Consider the following 25,420-nt stretch of genomic DNA (forward strand, 5'->3'; position numbering starts at 1 on the left):
TCGATGTGTTTATCTACCATGTCAGTGCTGCCAAAATAACTAAAAATTTCTGGAACTCACGAAATAATGATCATAAGTGAATGTTTGTCCATACCAATAGTATATTGAAAGGTAATTTATTTGTTAAGATGTAGTCAAAAAAAAACATATTTGAGAGTAGTCAAATTAATATATTTTATTTACTACAGCTTTTATATGTATGTATGTATGTATACGATTTTAAAATTAAGAAATATTTATAGTAAATGAACGAAAGAATTCTCCCATCATTGTTGATATCGATATCGATAACACCCCACGTTCATTGCATCAGTGCTTCTGCTCGCCGCCAAATAATTGCAGGCGTAGTGTAGCCCTGGTCGAATAAAGCAAGAAAGCAAAAAGGAAGAAAAGAACCACATTCAATAGGGAAAAATTCAAAATTGTATTGAAAACTGTATTGGAAAGGTGGTGTAGCTTGTTGCAATGTACTCGACACCATGTAAAATGCAACAAATTAGTAGATGCGTATGACGACGGTCTTTTCTCGGTTCTGTTAAACGAAAGGTAGGCGATTTACACACAGACACATCTGCACACTTACACACATCTGCAACAGTGCTACGATTTTTATGGTGGCAAAAACTGTACGCGCATCGGTATACTTGGTGGGGCAGCGGGCGAAATTGTGTACAAATATTTTTAATGTGTCGTTTTGTTTCTGCTTTTGTATATTGCAGTGCTTCAATGTCTGGCTAAGTGCGTCTCCGATAAAAATATTGCTACAGATTCGCTGTTTAGTATAATTTATTTCTCGTTAACCTTTGCGTATCGTGGTTTTATTGGTCGCTGCTAGTTATTGTGTGCGATCACGTCGCCACTAGGAAATAAAACTAATGATAATGGTACGTAGACGAGCACGGCCAGCCAAAGATGTAGCTGCGGTGGCCAACCCAATTCCGAACGCAGTGGTTCTAAATGGCGATAATGTCTCCGACATGGTGCTCCATGGCGGAGCTATAGCTAACCCGGCCATTGTGAGTGCTAACATATTGGATGAGCAATATTTTGCAAGTCCCAAGCGAAAAGATTGCCGCCTTACAAAAACCAATGAAAATCTCAAAAACGATGCGGCGGCCACTGTGAGTGAGCACACGACCACCAACATCACCACCAATAATAACGATGGCAGTTACAACAAAAGCAAAGCAACTACAAAGTCTGAACGCGCTGGCAGCGCTGGCCGTACAATAGGTAAGTTTGGCATTTTTAGGTTAACTTGGCGCGAATTTTTGTACGTACATATGTAAGCAAACACGATTTTACCCACAGGCGTGCCCTTGGCTACGCGCTCACAAACACGCACCATCGAGAATTTCTTCAAAGCCAATGCTGCCGCAAAAAATGCAAACAAAATGACTACAAACAGCCAACCAACTGAAGAGCAAAAGACAATAGCGTTAAACACAACAGAAAACACTACAGTAACAACTTCATCATCCCATCAACAAGCCGATAATGAGGTCGAAAAACAAGAAGAGGAGCTGCATGAAACATACTCGATTGCCTCCTCCATCTCGCCACGGCATCAGGATATTTTCGAAGAGGAGAAAGTGGAACTAGAGGCAGATATAAGCTCCTCGCAGTGCACACTACTTAAGACCAATGGTACTGATAGCGTTGACTTTCAGACTCATCGTTCAACGCTTCGTGACAGTCACTCCTCTACCCAAAGCAACAGCAGCGCCACCACGGATAATATATTCTTGCAGGAGCCGGTGCTAACTCTAGACATTGATCGCACACCAAGCAAGGCATCCAGCATCAAAATCAATCGCAGCTTTGAACTAGCTACCGCTGTTTTTTCTTCACCGCCTTCCGCTCTATCCGCATGTATGCTTAATGGTCGGTTCAATCAAATTGTCTCACTCAATGGTATATGCGAGCCTCCTGCAGTCAATTTTGGCGCTGTTCCGGTGCTCAACGCATTTGCCTTTGAATTAGACCAACACGACAGCAGTTCCTGCGACAGTGGTGTCGTAACCACCACAAAATTAAATACGACCAATATTGATTCGCCTGCTGGCAATGCACGTCACCGCAAACCGGCAACGCCGCATCGCATACTCTGCCCATCGCCGATCAAATCAATGCCGCGTTCTCACGATCCCATTCATATGCATTCAGGGTCTCTAAAAATGGCCTCCAAGGGCGATCCATTGTCGCCACGTAAGTCGCCACGCAAACTAGCCACTGCTGATAACGCAGTGTCTAAGTCGCGACGAAGACTGAATCAGCCAATGCCGCAAGCGCCTTACCAATCCACTAGTACGCAGAAAACGCAAATCAACTTGGGTGAAGTGATTGTTGTGCACGATGACGATCAGGAGCCCGAGGAGATAGACGATGACGACGATGTGCATGTCCTGCTCAAAGCTAGTGAGGAAATGGAGAATTTGAACAAAGCACGATCGGCTAACAAGGTAAAGACCGTGATAAAGCCGGTGGCGCCGAAAAAAGGGAACGCCAAGGGTGCCAAAAGCAAGACATACGGTGGCACCATGTCACAGCCACTTGCAGCCACTAACAGAAATCGTGAGCTCACAGATTTCTTTCCTGTTCGTCGCAGTGTACGCAAAACAAAAAGCGCTGTCAAGGAGGAAATGATGCGCAATCTTGAACAGGCCGTTCTTGAAGAGCGTGCTGAGGGTCTGCTGGTGCGCCACTTTGAGGGCAAGGGTCGCGGCGTTGTAGCCGATCGCCACTTCAAGCGCAATGAGTTTGTCATCGAATATGTGGGCGATCTTATACCCATTACTGAAGCTTCTGAACGCGAACGCCGCTATGCGTTGGACGAGAATACCGGCTGCTATATGTATTACTTCAAGCATAAAAACCAGCAATATTGCATCGATGCCACTGTAGACACTGGCAAGTTGGGACGACTCATTAACCACTCACGCAATGGAAATCTTATGACAAAGGTGGTGGTCATCAAGCAGCGACCGCATTTGGTGCTCCTAGCGAAGGATGACATTGAGCCCGGCGAGGAACTGACCTATGACTACGGCGATCGCTCCAAGGAAGCGTTGCTGCATCACCCCTGGCTGGCGTTTTGAGTGAGGCATTATAAAAAAATACACGGCGTTGTAATAACAAAGATCATTACGTAATTACTAGTTTAAAATTGTTCTTCTAATTTAAGTACACTTAAAAACTGTTAGTGCAAAATATCATAAATGATAGCGTTTTCACTCTGCATATTTTTGGATGTGTTACCGGGTTTTTGTTTCTAAATTTTTGTATTGTGTATAAAAAAATATCAAGACAGAAATGAAAAAACTAAAAGTAATATTGCATTGACATATTGATATTGTTAAACATTTACATATTTGAAGCTCATAACAATGAAGTTAATGCGGAGACATTACCATTTATTCATTCACATTTATGAAGATCGTACAATATTTATATAGATATTTATATTAGATACATGTGTAATTGCTACTATTATGCTATTTACTGCCATAGTGCTATACCCCCACGCACCTCGCTTTTACATATTGACTAGAATAAACAACAACAAAAAACACCACTCATCTCCAACAAACGCCAAGTTTGACAAAGAACCTCAGACTATTTGGTATTTTTCAAAATCATTGGGGCCCTACTTCATAAACTCTTGAATCACACAATCCAATCAAACAATTGTCCATTATGTGTGTAATCTGACCGAATCCTAAATATTAATAGCATAGCTAAATCCCAATTGGAAATGTAATAGATATGTATTGAGGTTTAAGCTGGTTTCAATTCATCTTATAAAGCAGTCACCTCCATGATCCATAAAGGTGTCTGTAACGCCTTAAATTTTATACCATGTACTTGGAAGTTGCTGTCGCAGGACTTGTTCTAGCCACATATTGCTTTTTTCCCCAAGAAATCGAATCCAGTCATTACCTTAAACGCACGCTTCCTTCCCATCTAACTATTCCCGTCCCTCAAACAGAATATTATTTTTTGATGAAAGTGCAAAAATGTATAGGAAATTTTGTTCAAATTATCTTAAACTTTGATTTGTTTTGTAATTATTTTTATTATACTCCACGCATATTTAATATATAGTATAATCAATATTTTAAGTACACATTTTTTAATTTACATAAATTAAGCGGCAACCATTTTATCATGTTGTTTTTATCATAAATATCCAATAAACAGAACAATTCAAACACTACTCTTACTCGCTCTCAATCATGTCCGGAGCATTAATCTTAATACGTACATATGTATATAGTTTGTTATTTTTCAGACACACGAAAAAACTGCATAAAATAAGAAGCGAAAAAATAAATAAACTAACGCATGAAGAAAAAACCAGTAGCACAGCTTTTTTGGAATCTTGGAGATCATGACGAGCTACACGCATGGAATGAACTACGACATTATAAAACAAATAATTTTTTACTACATGTAAATTTACTTATCACTAATCTAAGTACATACATGCATTGGGATTTGTGGCTATAGGCACAAAAATATGTACCAATTGGTTCAGAGTATTCGGAATTGCTGGCACTTGAAATTTATTGCCATTTCAAAAACCTCTTCTCAAGAGAGGAGGCTTGGTTATAGATAGACATTTTCAGGGGTTTTCCGAATTATTATTGCAAGTTATCTACGATATATTTTCTGTGATCAACAACTAAACAATGTTTCTATAACATAATGGCTACCTCAATAACGTTCCAGCTTAAAAGTTAAAATAACTCTCAATTTGTATTGGGGTTAGTAACATATCTATTTTGTCGAATTATAAAATTTGTCATAGTTATGAGCTGCATAAATATTTGAAAATCCATACTCTAGTAAAATGAAAAATACCAAAGTTTTACCGTTTGTGGTTGTTGAAAAATATGCATGAATTATTGTGTTAGTACAATAATACAATCCTTGCAACATTTAAAGATATAAAGCATATCTTCTTCCTTTAAACCAATGAATGAAATAATTTGAAAATATTTACAGATCTAACATACATGGGGGCTTTAATTTCAAATGTCTCTACAGCAACACCAAATTCAGAAAGGTTGAATATTGCGAAGGTTATTAATAGTTTAAGTACACGGAGAAAGCAACCGATAAGATAGACGGAAATGTACATTTGGAAATAGTCTAAGAATGAAGTGGGATATAGGAGTTGGTACCAGCTTAGACTTACAATATTAACAATTCTCATGGCTGAAACAAATATACATACAACAATAACAATAATGATAACTGGAACGACAACAACACCAACAGCACTACGTCGGTTAAGTTTGTTTTACAATTCTGTTTAACAACTCTGTTTAATGCTAGACGGATTCATAATACTGACTGTCCTCACTCTCCCTCACTGATCACTGCGTCACAGCCACATTTGCGGCAGCAACACTCTCTAGGTTAACACGCTGGCCTCCACAAGACCGGTGGTATTTTTCAGTGAATTTGGTCGCTGCTGATCGACTTTCGTCTGCCTCTGCCCATGGCCATGAGAACGTAACTGCTTCACACTGCTGAATATTTGTCATTTCTTGGCACTAAAACTATTCTTGGGCAAGGTATTCCTGAAGGCGCCCGCATTGTTGGTTTGTAGTGTGGGCGCCACAAAACTAAGATCGGGAATGAGAGAGATTCGTGGCGCCACTTTCGCATTACCTATTTGAAAGTGTTGACGCTGTTGCAATTGTAATTGTTGTTGCTGCTGCTGGTGGTGCTGATGATGTTGCTGTTGATAGGTGGTTGCGGGAATCACTGGCGTAGGAGCAGGCGCCGTGGAAAAATCATGCATTATATGGATTTGTTGCGGTGTCGCTCCCGCATTATTGTTGCTGCTGTTACTACTCGTACTATTATTGTTATTGTTGTAGCATTGATATTTATGCACCAGATTGCTGTGAGTGGGCTGCTGCTGGTGTTGCTGTTGTGATTGGTAAAGGCTGAGTGGATTGTTGTAGAAGTTGGCGCTCTGCCAGGCACCGGAATTGAATTGAGGCGTAGATAGTGGTGTACTGGACACAAAGTCCGACCAATCTTCGTCTTTGCTGATGGCTGTTTTAGTAGAGGTTGTGGATCCTTGTTGGCGATGTGGTGTCCCTTGTTGTTTCTTCGAACCAGAAAGATTGTTGTTATTACTATGCTGCTGCTGCTGCTGCTGTACCGACACCGGTACTGGTACTGACACAAACTCGGACCAATCATCATCCTCTACGTAATGTTGTGCCACCGTCGCGCTTATAGTCGGTGCTTGCGCTTGCCGTTGTGTCGGCAACGCTTGTGATTGCGGAAACAGTTCCTCGATGCGCGCTAGCTCCTCTGCATTGATGCTGGCGAGCGAGCTGTCGCCCCACTCGATGGTGGGTTTGGCCAGAGGAATGGCCTGAGGAAGCAGGATGGCCGGACTGAGAATCATCTGTTCGCCGAAGGTGGGCGTACCATTGCGAGGCGTAGTGGTCTTCAGTTGATGTGGCGCGGGCGCTGGCATTGACTGAAAATCGGAGAAGTCATCATCCTCGGTCCTGGACCCTGAATACGCCAAGGGAAACTGCTTAACAGCTGACATATCGAAAGCTGACGCCTCATCATTCAACTTAATGGGCGAGTCAAGGCCAAAGGGCGGCGGCTTGTACTCCACATCACGGTATTCCTTCTTCACAACCGTCTCATCAATAATAATGCCCGCCGAGGCGATCTCATAATCAAAATCAACAGGTGCAAGTGTTGTCGTCTTGGCTACTGCCGTATCCGACTTAGAGGGCGTGTAGATGTGTGTCTCCTTAAGTGGCACCGCATAGCTGGAGGTGGTCACAATCTCATTGAGCAGTGCGTTCGGTTGGTTGGCTCTCATATCAAGTTGCTGGTGCTGCTCTGGTTGTTGCAGCTGATACTGCTCCTCACCACCGTCGAGGCGGAGGCCATCGCTGTCTGTTGGTAGAGTAATCGATATCGTTGCTCCTGCTGTTGTAGTAGGAAATGCTGTTGGCGCTGCTGCGACGTCATCGTCGTCGTTGCCTGCAGGTGTGACGCTTGGTTTACTGCTGTCTGCGCTGTTGTCATTCTGTCCGATTGGATCGACGTCTTCAGCATCGAACTTTTGCCCATAAAACGTGCCAGGCTGCGTTTCAGTTTTGCGCGATTGTGCTGCGGTTGAGTCGGACCCTGTGAAGAAGCAGAGAGTTGGATTTAGTCGATTGTGATGGTTGGATATGATATGAGGAATTGCGTTTCTTTTGCGCCAACTATATATGTATAATTGTGTTTATGTATATTAATACAGGATGAGTTTTTAATATAAGCTCCATGCATAGCTTTTGTAATAGATTTTCCGAGGGTTCGGGCTCACGCATGATCTTTTTATTCCTATATGTGGTAGAAAAGTAAAAACTACGCAGGCAAACACACGCACACAAACATATACGAAGCTTGAAAACAGTAAACTTAGGTAACCAAATCCATGTACTTCTAAATTTCTTCAGGATTCGCATAATGCATACTCGTATACATATAAACTAGAAACAGTCAAGACATACGCATAGCCAACAAAACTTACTAAGGTCCGGCAAGGCATCGTGAGCAGTGAGATTTGTGTTAGTTGTTATTGTTGTTAGGTGGTGACGGTTTTGTTTAACATTATTATCATTGTTGTTTTTGTTGATGGTGGCAAAATGTGAATCAAAATCGTGCACAACATTGGTATTGCATTGGTTGTTATTATTGTTTGTTTCATTTGTTGATGAGCAAGTTCCGTTTTTGTTGTTGCAGTGGTTGTTGGTGTTAGCAGTGGTTACAGAAGTGATTATTGTGTTCACATTATCATACAAGTCCATTATAGGCATGTGAATTGCGACGTTTGTTTCCGATTTAATATTGTTGTTGTTGCAGCCATTGTTGTTGTTTTTGTTGGTGTTGTGGAAGTAGTTAGAGGTAACAAGATTTATTTTATCAGCATTAGCCACCATCGTAAGTTGGTCTAGTTGTTCCAATTGTAAAGTCTGTACATGTGATTCTAAATACAATTTATCGTAATGATAAATTTCAGTTGAAAAATGTGGGTAAAGAACTGTTAAGTTGTTTTTTTTTTCTTCAGTTGGCATTGATAGATAATCAAAAGAAAACCTCAAGTTCGTTAACTTAAACTTAAGACAGCCAATAAATAAACCAAAGGTATTCCTGAAGACGCTTAAGAATCGAAATAGTTTCTGGATGTTGGCCGTGATCGAATAATTGAAAAATGTTTGCCATTCATTGAATATCTATCTATGTGTGTGTGTATACGTAATACATATAGGTATTAGCAAATGTTACTTCTTCATTGCATTATTCAAATAAAGAAGAAAAATATAAATCTTCAGCATATGAATGGATCGCCTTTTGATTAAAGGACATGTTATAAATGCATTTTGATTAGTCTGGAAAGCTCTCATTTGGGAAAGGAACTACTGACAACAGCTTATCAGGTTTTTGTTTATAATTTTTTATATATTATTTCCCTATGTCGACAATCAATGCTGGTTGACATAAATATAAATAAATGAATAAATAAAAAACACATTGATATACGATTTATTATTTGTGACTACATTTTAGTTATTTTGTCACTAATCCAGAACTTTTCTCCCAAAACTAAAGGAAAACGATCTAATTAATCTCAAAAAGGATGCCTCTGGACTAAGTTAGTCAGTTGGGTAACATATTTGGGTATCAGAAATGAATACAAGCCTTAATTACTATATTAATTTTGTTTTCCTTAAACGCAGTCGTTACCAGTCAAGCGTTTGCGGGAATACCCTTGAAAACAAGCAGCAGGTCAATGAAAGCGAAAGCGTGTAAGAGAAACCAAAGATTAGAAAACATATAAAAAGCGAAGGAACGGAATCGGAAGCGACAGGCTGTGGCAATAATTTTGGTTTACGAAAATCGTGTGAGTGTAGCTGTTAATTTGCGGCAACTAAATTAGGTCTGGACAGAGTCACGGCGGCCAATGTAAAGTTTTGAACTTACCCTCCATGGTTTGTGTGACATCAATTGTTGTGGCTGTTGGTGACCAAACGAGTGAGGAAGTGGTCGCAACACTTGCACTGTCTAAAGTCGGCATTGCGGTATCGGCACTCAAAGGCTTAAGCGGCTTCAGAGGATCAAAGCTTAAATTGGTGGCAAATCGCGGCATCGATGCATTCCATTTCTCGCCAAAGAGCTAAATGGAATGAAGATTGTCAGAGGTAGTAGTAAACCATTTGCTTGTTTGACTTACAATATTCCTTGAGTCTATGGCCAGTGCACGCACCAAAGCGTGCCGTATTTCGGAGTTACTCCATTGATAGTCTAGGGCATGCGCCTGTTCAATAGAGCTGAACTGTAAGGTTTGCACATGCGATAGGGGCATGTGACTTTTGCTCTGTACTGAAGAATGAGACTCTGGAGTGGGAAACATCGCATTCAGCACAGGCTTGACGCGTTCATTAATGCTTAAATGTGCTGTTGGCGGCGGAGGCGGTGGGGGCACACTTATCGAGGCATCTGCGATGACGGCGGGCGGTACGACAACTGAATAAAGTGATGTCGCTGAGAATTCACCGAAATCATCACTATCATCTCCATTGGTCGCAGTTGGTGGCATTGCTGGACTTGCAAATTCCTGAAAATCGTCGAAGCCATCATCGAGTGCTTGGTGCAACTGTGTTTCAGAATTCTTATTAAGCGTTATGGCAGGCTCGATTGCTGACTTTTCTGTTAGAGCAGAGAAGTCCGTAAAGTCGCCAAAATCATCTTCATCTTCTTCATTAACAGCCGTATTAATATGAGTAGGTGCATCGGATAATGATGAAGTTGGGGCTATGTTAGACGCATCCAACTGTTTTACATTGTCCTCTGGTATATCACAGGTTTCAGCCTGATTGCCCCTTTTTTCAGACACTATTATATGTGTTTCCTTTTCCTTGTTATCACATACGTTTATTTGAGACATCTGGGGGCAATCAATTGCGGGCATTCCCACAATTTCTATGGCAAAAAAGTCCTCAGCACCTTCGCTTATGAACAATTCTTTGGGTTTCTTTGTCGAACACTCTTCATCGCTGTCATCTGAAACGTCTTCCAGTGTCACTTGGTGACAAAAGACATTCCCTTTGGTCAATTGCTTTTCAGGTTGAAGCTGCGTCGTTGGTACGGCGAAAGCTTCCCCTGTTACCGGGGAGAGTGTCGACGAGGCCGAAATACTTTCATTTGAGTAGAGGCTTAAGCTGTCAAGTTTTAACGAAGGCAGCTGATCGTGCGTGTTCAGCTCCCCCTCTTCTTCCTCATCTAGTTCTTGAGCAGTCAAAGGTGGTGGCGTTGTCGGGGCCAGTTGCGTAAAATCGTCAAATTCGTGGGGAATTGTGGGTAACGGCAGCGTTTTGTCACTGCCTTTCACTTGGAAGTTGAATGCCTGCACGGTTTGATTAGTATCTGCTGCAGTTTTGCTACTTTGATCAACGTCAAAAGCAGGTGATGTCGTTATCCCATTGTTTATAATTGCTGTCTTATCATCTGATGTAGGCTCCTCCGGGTGCGATTGAAGGCGTGGCAGTGGCGGCGCTGAAAAATTCTACACCTTTAACAGCTTCCATCAATAGATAACAATAGACTATTACCTCTTATGCTGAGCTCGCCTTCGTGGGTTTCGGTGACTAAGTCAAAGTCGCAGAATTCGTCACCGTCATCTAAATCGTCCTCACCAAAATCAATTGGAGGCGGGGTACTACTCAGTGGCGGAGGCGGCACGTTCACCATTTTCATGCAAATAAGTAGATGCTACCTTCCTAAAGGTTAAAAAACTGGTAAAGTTTTTGTTCTTGTGAGTGCTAATTTGGCCAACAGCAGCTGCAAGCACTTCAGGAATAGTCGTCGTTGTGACGTCGTCTTTGCTCAGTTGGTGTATGTATGTGAATGTGTATATATTGCATATGTATTCTACTCAAGGTCTGTGCTGGAATTTTACTATTTGCATCAAAAACCCGTTATATTTTCGCTGTTTGCGTTTTATGTGCACATGGAAGGTGCCAAAAATTAAATAATTTAGAATTTTCACCCGCACCAGCTAAATTTTGGGAAATACTCCATTATTTCATCAAAACAAATTTTCTCTCTGCTCGATTGGTGGAGGCTCAACTTTGTCATTCACAACGCATAACAAAGAATTAGTGTTGAAAAATCCCGGGTCAAAATAGCAACCACTGATTTTGTAATCTCCGTTTATTTTTATTGTACAAAGTAACATCGTATGTATTACTAAACAATTGTAAGAACCCATTTCAATGTAAAATTATCCCCACTAAACTACACATTCGTGTAGATAACAAAGCGAATTGGGACAACAGTGAGCATATCGATATCTTCTTAACCGATTGTACGCTTGTCACTTTGACAGCTGTTTTAAGGTTATACTATTTGGCTAAAGTTTACTGGGTACGCTTGATAGGGAGTAATTTATTTTAAATCGGCAATACTTTTTCTTAACGAAAAAGTTCCTACTGGCTGTTAAGATACTTGAAGAACACGAGAGTATTACTTTTCGTAACTTTTATAACTGAAATCCTTTTTTCTTACAGTATTCGCCTTGACCATTACATAACTGCTTGGTAACCATGTCTCAACCTCCAGTTCGTGTGTCTCCGCTTATCAAATTCGGCAGATGGTCGTTGCTCCTGGTCGGCATTGCTTATGGCGCAGCTCATCAGAGCCGGTTATCCAAGAAGGAGGAGAAGGTGCGTGCTATTGAGGCGCAACAGAAAGCAGTTCGTGATGCCAAGATAGCCGAGGAGAAGAAGCGTAGTGCCGACGCCGAGGCGAAGGCTTTGGCTGAACTTTCAAAGCCAACTCCCAAGTAGACTCTTTAAACCAAACCACGTACACATGTTATACATAATTCGTTAAGTCCAGAACAGCAACGGCTCCAGCAGCAAACAAAATTATTTAATGTTCTAGCCGAAAGAACACACATCAATAGCAGCTAAGGACAGTGGTATCATATGCTTTCAGTCTTAAACAGTCGTTCTTGTGTGTTTTCCTACAAGTTTCTTTAAAATGTATGCTAGTGCAAACTAAATGAATGACACTACATTATGTAAAACATGCAAAAATGTGTTTTTATTCGCGTTATAATACATATGCCTGTTCATCCACAAACTCGTATTTAAATAATATGGATATAAAATGATTTATTAGTAAACACAAATGTGTTGACGAGAATACAGGAATTCCGATGACTCTTTAAAATATTGGCCCCTTTTATTAAATCAATAAATATTTCGCTACCAAGGTGACAATTATGAAGGTGTTTCAACACCAAAGGTGCTTGGCACACGCAAGGCACCATCTGCATGCAATTCCTAAAGTAGTCGAATGTCGACGCCTACAAGTATAGCGATGACAAACTTTTTGGATCAATTGCCTAAGCATATAAGAGAAATGGCAGAACGTGGTAAGAACCATAAGTGTTTTATCTATATGTCTCTTAAAGGCATCTAATGCGATTTAAATACTTCGCACCCAATTGGTAGTGAATGTGCTGTCACCGGAAGTTATGTTGACTACGCCTAGGATTAAATTTCTGGACACCCGTACTAAGGAGTTGGACTCGTTGGTGCACAAATGCACACCGGAGGATGTGCGCGTGCTGAAGGAAGCAGCGGCCAAGTGGTTGGCCGAGACCCTAGTTTCGAGTGAGTTAAGCATAGCGAATCAGTATAAGGATCTAATGATCAAAGCCTTTTTACCTGCCGTAGATGGTTCCCTCTTTAGACCGCTCGTTTTTACTAAATTGTCACGACTGACCTTTGGCTGTGCTGCACTTGACCGCTGCACAGGAGGAGGAGTTATAACACGTGGCATTACGGAAATTTGCGGACCTGCCGGTGTAGGCAAAACACAGCTTCTATTGCAATTATCACTGTGTGTCCAACTGCCAGTCAGTCTCGGAGGGCTTGGGAAGGGTGTCGCCTACATATGTACTGAGCATCTGTTTCCCTCCCGCCGTTTGCTACAGATCTCAAAAGCCTTTGAGAAACGCCACCATGACAAGAAGTTTAATTATTTGGGCAACATTTACATCGAACAATTGTACGACAATGTGAGTAAGCGCATTTTCGCTTTCAGGTAAAAATTTATCGCTTTACTCGTCAATTCGTTTTATGCTTAATCAATATGAATTTCTTTCGAAATTTTTACTTAAATCTCCATTTGATCCGTCAATGCTAGTTTGTAGCTTTTTGTTCAATTTATTGAAATAACTGTAATTTCAGTCCTCTCCTTTTCGATTCGATTTTCTTCAGTTTATTTATAAGCGAATTATTTAATAGAAATTATTTAATAGAAATTAAAGTGATTATAATTGATAATCGACGGTCGAATACCCTAAATGGGTTTACAAGCCCTGACATTTTAATGTTCATAGTTCTGTCTCCAATAATGTTTTTTTTTTTTTGCATTGCAGGAATTACTGCTGGAATGTGTGCTTCAACGGCTTCCGCGCTTGTTGCAAAAGTATGACATTGGATTGATTATTATCGACTCGGTAGCCACAGTTTTTCGGCTTTACCCAGACATAAGTCAGCGAGCTCGTGACATGCGTCGTCTGGCGAACGCGCTGCTTAGCTATGCGGAAAAGTACAACCTGGCGGTCATTTGCGTCAATAAGTTGGAGTCGCTACCCTGTCTGGCTGCTGGAAAGCTCCAAGATGTGCCACCCCTGGTCTTGCACTGGGCGCACCTTGGACGCACGCGCATGCTGATCACCAAAGTGCCTAAACAGCGAATAGTTGCGAATGAGCTACTGACCGTGCGGAAGCTCGAGATAATGTATTCGCCGGAGACGCCAAATGCATTCGCAGAGTTTTTGATCACCATTGAGGGTGTCATCGACGTGCCACCACCCGAATTGGAAATGCCAGGCAGGAAAATACATCGTGATTAATATTTTGTATTTTGTTGTTTATTTCTTTAGTTTAAAATGTGCACCGACTGCTGCGCCTTCTCCTTATTTAGTTTTTGTACATTCACAATAAATATTTTAGTTAATTGCATTTTACATGTATAGTTTATAGCTTTATAGTTTTAGCTTCGACTGCTTTTGGTTGTTGATGTTTTTAAAGATGTACTTGTAGTTTAAATTTCAAATTGTAAAATTAATTTTGTAATAAACATGTCTCTACATTAATTTTGTTGTTGCTGCTTGTTTTTGCATTTACGCGACCTCTCGTATACTTTATCACATGAAATTTTCGAAAGTTGAAATTGTTTCGATAATATACTCGTATAGTAAATATAGCAGAAACAAATAAATGCGATCCCTATGGCAACATTTACAAAGCCTAAAACTTAAAGGTAAGCAGTAATGGGTAGATGTAAATATTTTAAATAAATTACATAAATGCCTAAAATTAAAAGATACATTAAAATAACTCCCAAACATCAGTGCAACGGATGAATGGTTTTAGATACATATGTATACTCCTCGTAGCATTAAAACGGACTCTAGGACATTACTTCTGACCCTTTTCCGTTGGCGTACTGTGAGCAATATTCGACTTTTTGGCACATTTTGTAATTTTACTGGGGGATGAGGACTTGGCTTAGGCATCGCGCATTACCACATCGTGAGACTCGGTGGCGGCAGTCATTAGGTTGTCCTTTGGCTCATTATTTGGGCTTTGCACATTTTCTTCCGATTCACATTCACTTTTGTCTGGAGCCTCTGACTGCGATCTAGCTCCAACAGATATTTTAGATGCGGCCAAGTCGCTTTCGAAATCCTTTTGGGCTAGCAAAGGAGCTACCGACGGTGTACTTCGCCCATTGTCGTTTTGTTGCTGCTGCTGTTTGGCAAATGCTGCGGCGGCGTGTACGCGTTGCAATCGCAGCTGGAGCTCACGGTGCTGAGGCGACTCCTCTAATTTAATTTCCAGCTTCTCAGTCTGCTCCAGTGGAGCTGCCGGTTCCACAGTCAAGGGTATCGCGTGCTGATGTAGCCGCTGATGATGATGATGCGCGGTCTCACCCGTATTGTTGTTGTTGTTTATGTGAACATGACGCTTTTCAACGACTCTGTTGCCAGTGCTGTCGGATGCGCTGGCGTTTGCTGCTGTGCCGTTTGCAGTTTTTGCCACCTTTTCGAGCACTGCATTCAATTGTTTTTTAATCTTTGTGGCCGTTTGTTTTACGTTTGCTTTGATGTCATTGCTGTTGTTGTGGCCTGCAGCTAGCATATTGTTGTTGTTGCTACTGTTGTTGGTGCTGCGTGTTTTTTCTGTGTGTCCATTTGACGCCTTCTTTATAGCATTGTCCGTATTGTTAACTGTGGAAAGAGCGGGAGCTGCACTAGTTGGATCATTGCCATTAATGCTAGTGTTGCTGTTGTTGTTGTTGTTGCTGCCTGGCTTTGGCGTTGAGTCCGACGCTCCTGCTGTCGGTTTGTTTGCATTGGCCGATTTGTGCTCAGCAGCCTCATTATTTGTGACATTATCCTGTTTTTTCCATTTTGTGCGACGGTTTTGAAACCATATTTTAACCTGAAAGAGAAAAGTTGCAAATTAGTCCACGAAAATGTAATAATAATACACAATAAGACCGGGGGAAATGTGAAGTAGGGAAAGCTGCATTCAAAATATAAACAAGTAAAAAATCTAAAGTCGGGTGTCCCGACTTTGAAATACTCTGTACATATGTTTACAATAATTATAGAAAAAAATAAGAAAATTTAAAAAAATTTGATCGATTTTACCTTTCTCGGATTTCGAACTCACGTAAAGGGTATATAATTGCACATATACAAAGCAATTGCGTCTATGTGAGTGTATGTATGTTTATGTGCGTCTATTTGTGTCTGTGTTAGCATTTTCGCAGTCAACTAAACAGCAACATCAACAACAGCCGTGGGCAGCGCTGCAGCAGCGCTGCAGCAGCAAATATATTTATGGCTATAACTTCTTGTTAAATCGGTCTATCATAGTGAAACTTGACACACGGACACATAATAACCAACTGGTGGTATTTCCAAAATTTTAGTTCGAAATTCCAAGAATTACGGGAGTTAGAGAAAATCGCATTTGCAAGGGAGAGGGGGGAGGGAGAGAAATTCCAAAATATACATTTTCTGCGTATTCACACAAGGCATCTGGGACTAAAATTGGTGTTCCTAGGTCTTATAGTCTCCGAGATATAGGCGATTATAGGAATGGAAAATCGGGAAAACCCCCATAGGGGGGAAGTGGGGGGGAAAATCAAAAAAATAAAACAAACTCGTATAGCGTACATACATAAGGCATCTTTGTGCAAAATTTTGTGTCTCTAGCTCTTATAGTCTCTGAGATCTAGGTGATCATTCGGACGGACAGACGGACAGACAGACAGACAGGGCTAAATCGATTCGTCTTGTCATGCTGATCAAGAATATATATACTTTGTGGGGTCTACCACGCCTCCTTCTGCCTGTTACATTTTTCAGCTCGCGCAAACCTAATATACTCTTGTACATTTCATGTACAGAGTATAAAAAGAAAGGAATGTTTAAGTCGAGCGAGCTCAACTCTTAAATACCCTGTACCTTCCACCAAAAAGTAAAAAATGAAAAAAAAAATTATTTTTATTAATTTTAAAAAATTATATTATTTAAATAATTTTATTAAATTAAATATAAATTATTCAATACATATGTATATACAGAAGTGGAGACATGTTCATGTACAGTTTCAGAATCGTGTCTCTGCGTGTTTATACACGTATATGTGTGTATGCAGCACAAAGTTGAACCAAACCAGCAACAACAAAAGAACTGCAGGCAGGAGCTATAGAAAAAAAAAGAATTGCGGGGAAATGGGAGGTGTACCAAAAATTCGTCCTTTCTCGGACTTAGGAGAATCTAGATACCAAATTTGGTTATTCCAGTTCTTATATTTTCTGAGATCCTTGAGATCACACAGACAGACGGACATGTCTAGATCGATTTCTTTCGTCACGCTGATTCAGAAAGGACGAGTTGATTTTATTTTTTGGAATTATCCCCCTTCACCCGCAACAAAAATTCATAAATACCGTCCACATTTCAAAAGCTACATTAACCAAACTTTGCACGCATAATTTGTTTACAAATATCTGATTTTGTTTCATCTAAATCGGTAAATTCTAATAAAAGTTATTAGTTCGCTCTTCTTCTTCATTTTTGCTTTTGCTAGAGGCGAAAGTTTTTGCTCGACTGTAGCGTTCTCTCTTGTTATTTGTAATGTTGTTAGTTAAGCATTCTTGTCAGGTTTAAATGAAGACAGATGAGTACTAGATGAATTTTATTGTTCAACTTAAGAAATTTCGAGAGGTACGCAAAATCACTGACAATCGAGCAGTGCATCCTGGCCTTTCGATTAAGCAATAACTGCAATATGTTGCAGTTCGTATATAAAAACGAATTAAGAATTCTTATGCTTAGTAATAATGTTTTTCGTTTTATTTCTAGAAACCCTTAAACTGGCTCTGGCAGCCTATAACATACTTAAGTTTTTACCATGTACAGAGACGTACTGCTAGAATTGACGGATGTCCAGCTGTCAAAAGTGCGTGCAACCAATCCTCCTGCTGGAGCACAAAATATTTGCCTCCCCTATTCTGTGCTCATGTAGACGAGTACGAGTGAAGAAAATTAAATGATGGCTAAATAAATGAAAAATCTATTTAAATCGCGCACATAATTAGTATTTCAACAGCCTCTCTCCACACATACACACACACTCACATATACACACTTGAAGCGGGTAAATGACATGCTCATTTTGGCTGGGACTGAAAAATTCTGAAATGAACATGAAAACGTCTGGTACAATTTCCACATATTTGTTGAATTTTGTTTCGACCACGAGGAGATTGGTGCTTGATGTGGCAGAGGAAACGCTTAAGTACACAAATTCCCATATTGAAAATCAATTAATTGATTGCTAAATTTGAGTATTCCGATGGCTGAACGTAGAAAACAACCTCTCAACTGTGTGCTACATCAATAAGAGCTCACTTGTCGATGGATTGATGAATGCGCAATTGTTTGTTTTATCGACGAAGAAGATGAATTATGAGCATCACCTTCAGCCCCTTCGCTTTTAGGGTATGGATTATGGAATATTGTACACACATGTATGGTTAATTTACTCATAATTATTATTAGGCAAAGCAGCTTATGCAATTGGCAATTACTCATCAGCTATGATTGTACTGCCCGCGTCTGCATTCGTTGATTGTTAATAAACAATTGAGGTTTCTGTTTACTCTACGAACAGCCTTTATGATCTTCACAGCTTCTGGGAAAGAGTATTATTCTCGAGTATTATCTCTATCTCTAGTCACATGCCTTTAATTCATAGTGCTTAGATATTGCAGACCCCATATTGTTATAGTACAATTATTGTTTGCTTTTCTAATATTATGCAAGCTAAACAGTCAGTTTTATATCCTGTAATCAATCATGTTGGACTAACATTATTGTTCATTAAGATATTTTAACCGAACTTGTTATTATACTCTGTACATGAAATGTACAGAAGTATATTAGGTTTGCGGGAGCTGAAAAATGTAACAGGTAGAAGGAGGCGTGGCAGACCCCACAAAGTATATATATTCTTGATCAGCATGACGAGACGAGTCGATCTAGCCCTGTCTGTCTGTCTGTCCGTCTGTCCGTCCGTATGAACACCTGGATCTCAGAGATTATAAGAGATAGAGACACCAAATTTTGCACAAAGATGCCTTATGTGTGCATTCTATACGAGTTTGTTTTATTTTTTTGATTTTCCCCCCCACTTGCCCCCTATGGGGGTTTTCCCGATTTTCCATTCGTATAATCGCCTATATCTCGGAGACTATAAGACCTAGGAACACCAAATTTTAGTCCCATATGCCTTGTGTGAATACGCAGAAAATGCATATTTTGGAATTTCCCTCTCTCCTCCCTCTACCCCGCAAATTGTAACTCCCGTAATTCTTGGAATTTCGAAATACCCCCAGTTGGTTATTATGTGTCCGTATGCCAAGTTTCACTATGATACACCGATTCAACAAGAAGTTATAGCCATAAATATATTTGCTGCTGCAGCGCTGCTCAAGCGCTGCCCGCGGCTGTTGTTGATGTTGCTGTTTGGTTGACTGCGAAAATGCTTACACAGACACGAATAGATGCGCATAGGCATACATACACTCACACAGACGCAATTGCTATGTAAATGTGCAATTATAAACCCTTTACGTGAGTTTTTTAAAATTTTCTCAATTTTTTTATTTTCTATAATTATTGTAAACATATGTACAGAGCAAGGGCGTTCGCTGGGGGGGCGGGGGGGGGTGTCAGGGGGGGGCGTATCCCCCCCTAGAAAAAATTTTTCCATATAAAGTCGACCACACGTTCATTATTATGACGCACTATTTCGCCTTAAGATGGATCTGCGTTGGATTTGTTGAAGTTTTTTCATCGATCATATGCATAAATTATTTTTTAAATGCATCGGGCATTATTTAATCAAAATTTAATTTAATTTTTTTGCCCCCCCCTTTGGTAAAAGCTGGTTACGCCCTTGGTACAGAGTATTTCAAAGTCGGGACTTTAGCTTTTTACTTGTTTTTAGAAGAAGGAATACGTATTATACACGCATTTTGTTCCACACATTATGTTCTTTTTTACGCCGATCTCGACATGTATGCCCGACAGGATTTCGGAAAAGATACATTATCAGCTGTTATTGGAAGGGTATATAATATTTGGCACGTTCACGGAGGTGTTTGTTTTCTTTAACTACATGGGCTATTTTTATTGGTTTTATAATGCGGGCACTTGGTCGCATGCTGCTAACATTTAATTGTTGATTTATTCAGAGCTTGTATAAAAGTAACTATTATATTGAAATATTGCTACATGCTTGATTTTAATGATGCATCGCATTAAGAAAGAGCTCATTACTGATTAGGCGAATAGTTTCATGCGCTGGGGTGGTATTAATTGCAATTTCAAGATTTCACTTCTTTGTTGTTTCGCACTTAAGCGCCATAAGTGCATTCGAAATTGAATTCCGCAGGCATTTCCCTATAAAGTCTTCAAAATGGAGTGGGGAATTGGATGTGTATGTGTGTGTGTGTGTGTCGAAGAGAGGAAGTACTCGTAAGTTGTCTGCTACTTTGCTTTCACCCTCCCATGTGATACAGTGACAATAAAATTCCTGTATTTTTCAGGGAGTAAGGGCTCGCCGACAAAAACTGTGAGAAATGAATTATAGAATAGAATAAAGCAAATGTGTGAAAATAGCCTGAAAGCACTAAATAATCAAAATCACTGAATTTATCTTCCAACGTATGCAGATAGGCCTATGACAGCACTCCACCCCACTAAGTGTTACTTCACTTACGTGTTTTAAAGTACATACTTGTACATACATATGTCTTGTATGTATGCTAACAGTCGGAAGTAGAGATTCTTAATTAGCCTCTAAATAAGTTATTCGTTTGGCATGTCGAGTGCTATATAGAAGCTTAAAGCCGTCTGCCTCCCACCTGCATCAGTTGGGTCAAGTCATATGCCATGTGCAGTATAAGTACCCGTAGTACATTGAGGTCGTGGTTAGATATTAAAATAGACAGATAAAACCGCCACGTTTATCATATACATGGTCTGTTCAAAACAAAACATCAATTTTATTTTCTTCGGTTACAATGGGGTGGTACATCATAAGTTCTTGCCATCAGGTCGTACGGTTAATAAGGAATACTACAAGGAAGTTATGCAACACTTGCGTGAAGCAATACGGCTCAAACTATCGGAATTGTGGAAAAAAATCATGGATTCTGCATCACGATAATGCACCAGTTCACACATCAAGGCTTGTTCGTGATTTTTTGGCGAAAAAGAACACTGTAATCATGCCTCAGCCATCTTATTCACCAGATTTGGCTCCCTTCGACTTTTTACTATTTCCAAAACTGAAGGACCATAAAGCATAAAGCTGTTGACTTGGTTTTCAATTTGTTACAATATTGGTTTTATTTAGAGGTATGTCGCCTCCAGTGGCAGCTGGCAGAATCGGTGGGGAAGAGGGGTGAATAACCACAATACTTTTATTACAATATTTCGTTGGCAGTGCGACTGCTCGCCTTCGTGGCTTTTCCTTGAAACTACTCCTCGCCGTCCTTTTCTAGTGACGACACCCTGTGACGCTCGCCAGGGCTTCGTCCTCTTTTAGTAACAAAATCAGTTATAAGAAAGTGGAAATGTTTTAGTCCTGCTGTATGCCTTTATGTTCAGCTTTGAATGACTTATGACTGCTGAATATGTTGTTAAGAAGATAGGTGTAAGGAGCAATCAACAAATGAAAACATGTAAATTCAGTCGAGTGACTTGTATACAAAATTTCGCAGGAATGCTATTAGTTGCTCTCTTCGAAATGACGTTAGTCAAAAGTTAGTGCGGCTATCGGTCTACTCTTTAATACATTTCGTACTGCCCCTTGCTACCCCCTGAAGCGAGTAGCAAAACACTGTGTTGTTGGCAAATAAGCACATTGCCATGGCATTAGTAATTAATAACATAATCACTGTGCTGCCTGCCTCTCTGTCATTTCGGATTATGTTCGCCTCCCTCTACCCCCTCCACAAACACACACACCCATACACAAACACAGTTGGGCGAATGCAAATGCAAGCAGGCAACGGCGACATGTCAGTGCACACAGTTTGGCAAACACAACTCCAAACTCACAATGCGCTTAAAATGCACAAATACACTTTACTTGTTGTGTGTGAGTGTGTGTGTGTGTGTGTGGGCATTCAGTGGCATATTTGCTTCAATTTGTTAGTTGATTATTTATTAAATAGAGTTAAATGAGTAGAGTGCTCAAGCGATAGGAGTTGAGGAATTTTCAATCACAGTGAAAACAGTGACTGCGACTTATCAAAGGATAATTAAGGATTTAAATTACAACATTTCTTCCAGCGGTTTTAAATAATTTTGTTACTAATTATTTTTTTTTAAAAAAAAGGATGAAAATACATGTAAACAAGAGAGAACGCTACAGTCGAGCAAGCCCGACAGTGTAATACCCTGTACCCAGGTAAACTTGCGTCACTGAGTTATATGCGCCCATAGCAGCAGCAAAAGAGGAAGAAGAAGAGCGAACTTGTTGCTGCAGTTTGTGGGGGTTGCACTGGCGAGAATTTGTTTCGCTAATAACTTTTCTTAGAATTGACCGCATTGAATAAAATTTTAAACAACAGTAGACAATTATATATAAATTATGTGTGCAAAGTTTGGTTTAGGTAGCATTAGAAATGTGGACGCTATTGACGAAATTCTGTAGCGGGGGAAGGGGGGGAAAATTAAAAAAAAAAAATAAACTCGTCCTTACTCGGACCTAGGAGAATCTGGATGCCAACTTTGGTTATTCTAGCTTTTATAGTTTCTGAGATCCTCGCGTTCATCCAGACGGACAGACGGACGGACAGACGGACGGACATGTCTAGATCGATTTCTCTCGTCATGCTGATCAAGAATATATATACTTTATGGGCTCGGAGATGCTTCCTTCTGTATGTTACATACTTTGCACAAACCTAATATACCCTTTTTACCCTACGGGTACAGGGTATAAAAAAACGGTTCAGCATTGTTGACCACTTATTTCAACGATGATCTTATGATCCCTTCTTCTTTTACAATTTTAAGGAGGAAATCGATAGACTGAAGAAGCAACAAGTTAACATGATCCTTGATAACATAAGTAAATGAATGAAACTAGATCATTGTTGCGCGTTCGTCCATATTGGCTGGGCAGGATACTCAAGCTAAATTTTATGCGATTCATGAAACAAAAGCGCATCCAGTAAGTGTAGAAAAAACGACGTAAACCGTCTGTGTTTGCACAGTAACAGCAGCAACATCACAAACAAACAAGTGTCAAAGGATTTTCGATACAAAGGGTGCACTGGTCTTTGGTAATTATTGAGCAAGGGGAACCATATGCAATTCTAAAAGAAAACAAGTAAAAAAGCTAAAGTCGGGTGTCCCGACTTTGAAATACTCTGTACATATGTTTAGAATAATTATAGAAATTAAAAAAGTAAGAGAATAAAAATAAAAATTTGATCGATTTTACCTCTTTTGGTATTCGAACTCACGTAAAGGGTTTATAATTGCACATATACAAAGCAATTGCGTCTATGTGAGTGTATGTATGTATATGCTCGTATATTCGTGCCTGAGTAAACATGTTAGCAGTCAACCACACAGCAACATCAATAATAGCCGCGGGCAGCGCTTGGGCAGCGTTGAGCAGCGCTGCAGCAGCAAATATATTTATGGCTATAACTTCTTGTTAAATCGGTCTATCATGATGAAGCTTGGCGTACGGGCATATAATTACTAACTGGGGGTATTCCAAGAATTACGGGAGTTAGAGAAAATCGCGATTTGCGGGGGAGAAGGGGGAGGGAGGGAAATTCCAAAATACACATTTTCTGCGTATTCTCATAAGGCATCTGGGACTAAAATTTGGTGTCCGTAGGTCTTATAGTCTCTTAGAAGTAGGCGATTATACGAATGGAAAATCTGGAAAAACCCCCATAGGGGGAAGTGGGGGGGGGGGTGGGGGAAATCAAAAAAATAAAACAAACTTGCACAGCGTTCACATATAACGCATCTTTGTGCAAAATTTGGTGTCTCTATCTCTTATAGTCTCTGAGATCCAGGTGTTCATACGGACAGACGGACAGACAGACAGACAAACAGACATAGATCGACACGTCTTGTCATGCTGATCAAGAATATATATACTTTGTGGGGCCCGCCACGCCTCCTTCTGCCTGTTTTTCACCTCCCGCAAACCTAATATACTCTTGTACATTTCATGTACAGAGTATAAACAAATAATGGCATAATGGACGCCAGAATTCACAATTTGCTACCAATCCACAAAATTGCTGACCAAATGCATTTCGAACGTATTATGTAACATATTTTGCGTGTAATAATTACATTGTTGTTCTTGCTTGTTGTTGTTGCTGCTGCTGTTATTAGTATCTCTAATGCCATAAATCTGCATGCATGCATACATAAATAGGCCCTAAATTGTTGAACTATGTATAGTAATTTGAGTTGCGAGCTGCCGCAAGCCGCAGTCTGCAGGACCCCTCCGCCACATATAAACTACTGCCTGCTGCATTCATTCTGCCACAATTTAAATGAGTGCTTATGTTTACATAAAGGGCTGAAATTGCATTTGACTTTAAATGAAAGAGAAATAATAATACTTAGTATAAAAACAAATAAAATAGAACAGCGATTACAAGTCTTGTGTGAAATTAAAAAGTCGACGCCTTGCCTCTGCAATGGTAATTAATGTTATATAAATAAATTAAATCAAATGAAAAATCTGTTCTACAGTTTCCCGTTACGAATTTTATTACTGAAGTGAAGAAAAAATGTGCAACATCGAGGGGTGGTCGGACAGTTCTCCAAACGGGGTTGCTAGCGAGAATGTAGAATTATCTGAACATTTAAGTACAAAGTTATCAAATTTTGATAAAATATCAGTATAAAAAATGATATTGATTCCTTTGCAGATGTCTAAAAAAGAGTCATAATGCGAGATAGGAAAAATAATGAATGTAATGAATTGTTTTCTTAGTCGAATTGCTGTTAGTGGACTGCATATAATAGCTTTAGGATTCTATATTTTATAGGATGTCTTATAATCTATGGCCGAGGTCTGAAGCTGCTGGTTTTGAAAACACTTTGAACTAAAAGCATAAACAAATTTACACACACACTGGGAGCTCGGAGTACCTAATGAACAGATGTTATCTCACATTAGAGTATTACAGCTAATCAAGAAATTTAATAGAAAATTGGAAATAAATTGCAAATTATGTTGTTTATTGGTCCTCGTGCATATTGCTACTTATAAAGAATACGAATTAAATAGGAAAATGGCAGCAGGCAAAAGGCAAACAACTAGAATCGTATAAATCAACAACAGGGCCAAAAACAACAACAGAGAGCAGAAATGCTGTTGTTGTTGCTGCAACTGATGATACTCGTAATGATGTTGGTTTATACTTTGTTGAAAATGCCCGAATCACTTGTAAATATTTCAATTTATTTTTAATTTTATATCACTCGCGACTCAAAATTCTTCGTGCGCTCAGTTTTTGAGTTAGTATTTTTTTTAGCATTAGCATTATGTGTGCTGCGGTCTTATAATGTTATTTCTGCTCTGACCCACAAGCAGAAAGTAGCATAAATTATGTTTATTAGCCAAAAAGCGAGTGGGTGTGCACTGCCAAAGAGAGAATGGAAGAGCTCTACGGCCGGTCGGCCATTGCTATAATCGTAGTTTTGTTTGACTTGGATTTG

The 25,420-nt window shown here is 39.9% G+C and overlaps 5 protein-coding genes across 5 annotated transcripts in view; 3 read left to right on the forward strand and 2 right to left on the reverse strand.

Annotated features, from left to right (window-relative positions):
• The first annotated feature begins 372 nt into the window (after positions 1-372).
• Positions 373-4,359, forward strand: LOC115621926 (histone-lysine N-methyltransferase PR-Set7). Its single transcript, XM_030515770.1, has 3 exons — positions 373-546; positions 720-1,233; positions 1,312-4,359. Exons 2-3 carry the CDS (start codon positions 876-878, stop codon positions 3,096-3,098), a joined length of 2,145 nt encoding a protein of 714 aa, XP_030371630.1. The 5' UTR covers positions 373-546; positions 720-875; the 3' UTR covers positions 3,099-4,359.
• A 641-nt stretch (positions 4,360-5,000) lies between these two features.
• Positions 5,001-11,133, reverse strand: LOC115621925. The gene is made up of 4 exons (XM_030515769.1): positions 10,650-11,133; positions 9,272-10,593; positions 9,022-9,214; positions 5,001-7,179 (listed from the first exon to the last, which is right to left on the reverse strand). Exons 1-4 carry the CDS (start codon positions 10,792-10,794, stop codon positions 5,549-5,551), a joined length of 3,291 nt encoding a protein of 1,096 aa, XP_030371629.1. The 5' UTR covers positions 10,795-11,133; the 3' UTR covers positions 5,001-5,548.
• A 311-nt stretch (positions 11,134-11,444) lies between these two features.
• Positions 11,445-12,129, forward strand: LOC115621857 (ATP synthase subunit e, mitochondrial). Its single transcript, XM_030515675.1, has 2 exons — positions 11,445-11,463; positions 11,607-12,129. Exon 2 carries the CDS (start codon positions 11,643-11,645, stop codon positions 11,883-11,885), a length of 243 nt encoding a protein of 80 aa, XP_030371535.1. The 5' UTR covers positions 11,445-11,463; positions 11,607-11,642; the 3' UTR covers positions 11,886-12,129.
• Positions 12,130-12,259: 130 nt separating this feature from the next.
• Positions 12,260-13,972, forward strand: LOC115621855 (DNA repair protein XRCC3 homolog). Its single transcript, XM_030515674.1, has 4 exons — positions 12,260-12,478; positions 12,558-12,719; positions 12,783-13,126; positions 13,490-13,972. Exons 1-4 carry the CDS (start codon positions 12,400-12,402, stop codon positions 13,967-13,969), a joined length of 1,065 nt encoding a protein of 354 aa, XP_030371534.1. The 5' UTR covers positions 12,260-12,399; the 3' UTR covers positions 13,970-13,972.
• LOC115621912 (homeotic protein labial) overlaps positions 13,966-25,420 on the reverse strand; it is a 40,054-nt gene continuing 28,599 nt past the window's right edge. The window contains exon 4 of the mRNA XM_030515746.1: positions 13,966-15,563. Within this exon, the coding sequence (XP_030371606.1) occupies positions 14,628-15,563 (936 nt within the window). The 3' untranslated portion in view covers positions 13,966-14,627. The remainder of the gene's footprint in view (positions 15,564-25,420) is intronic.

Source organism: Scaptodrosophila lebanonensis, unplaced genomic scaffold (genome assembly GCF_003285725.1).
Source record: "Scaptodrosophila lebanonensis strain 11010-0011.00,11010-0021.00 unplaced genomic scaffold, SlebRS2 tig00000024-arrow-pilon, whole genome shotgun sequence".
In the NCBI taxonomy this organism is placed as follows: domain Eukaryota; kingdom Metazoa; phylum Arthropoda; class Insecta; order Diptera; family Drosophilidae; genus Scaptodrosophila; species Scaptodrosophila lebanonensis.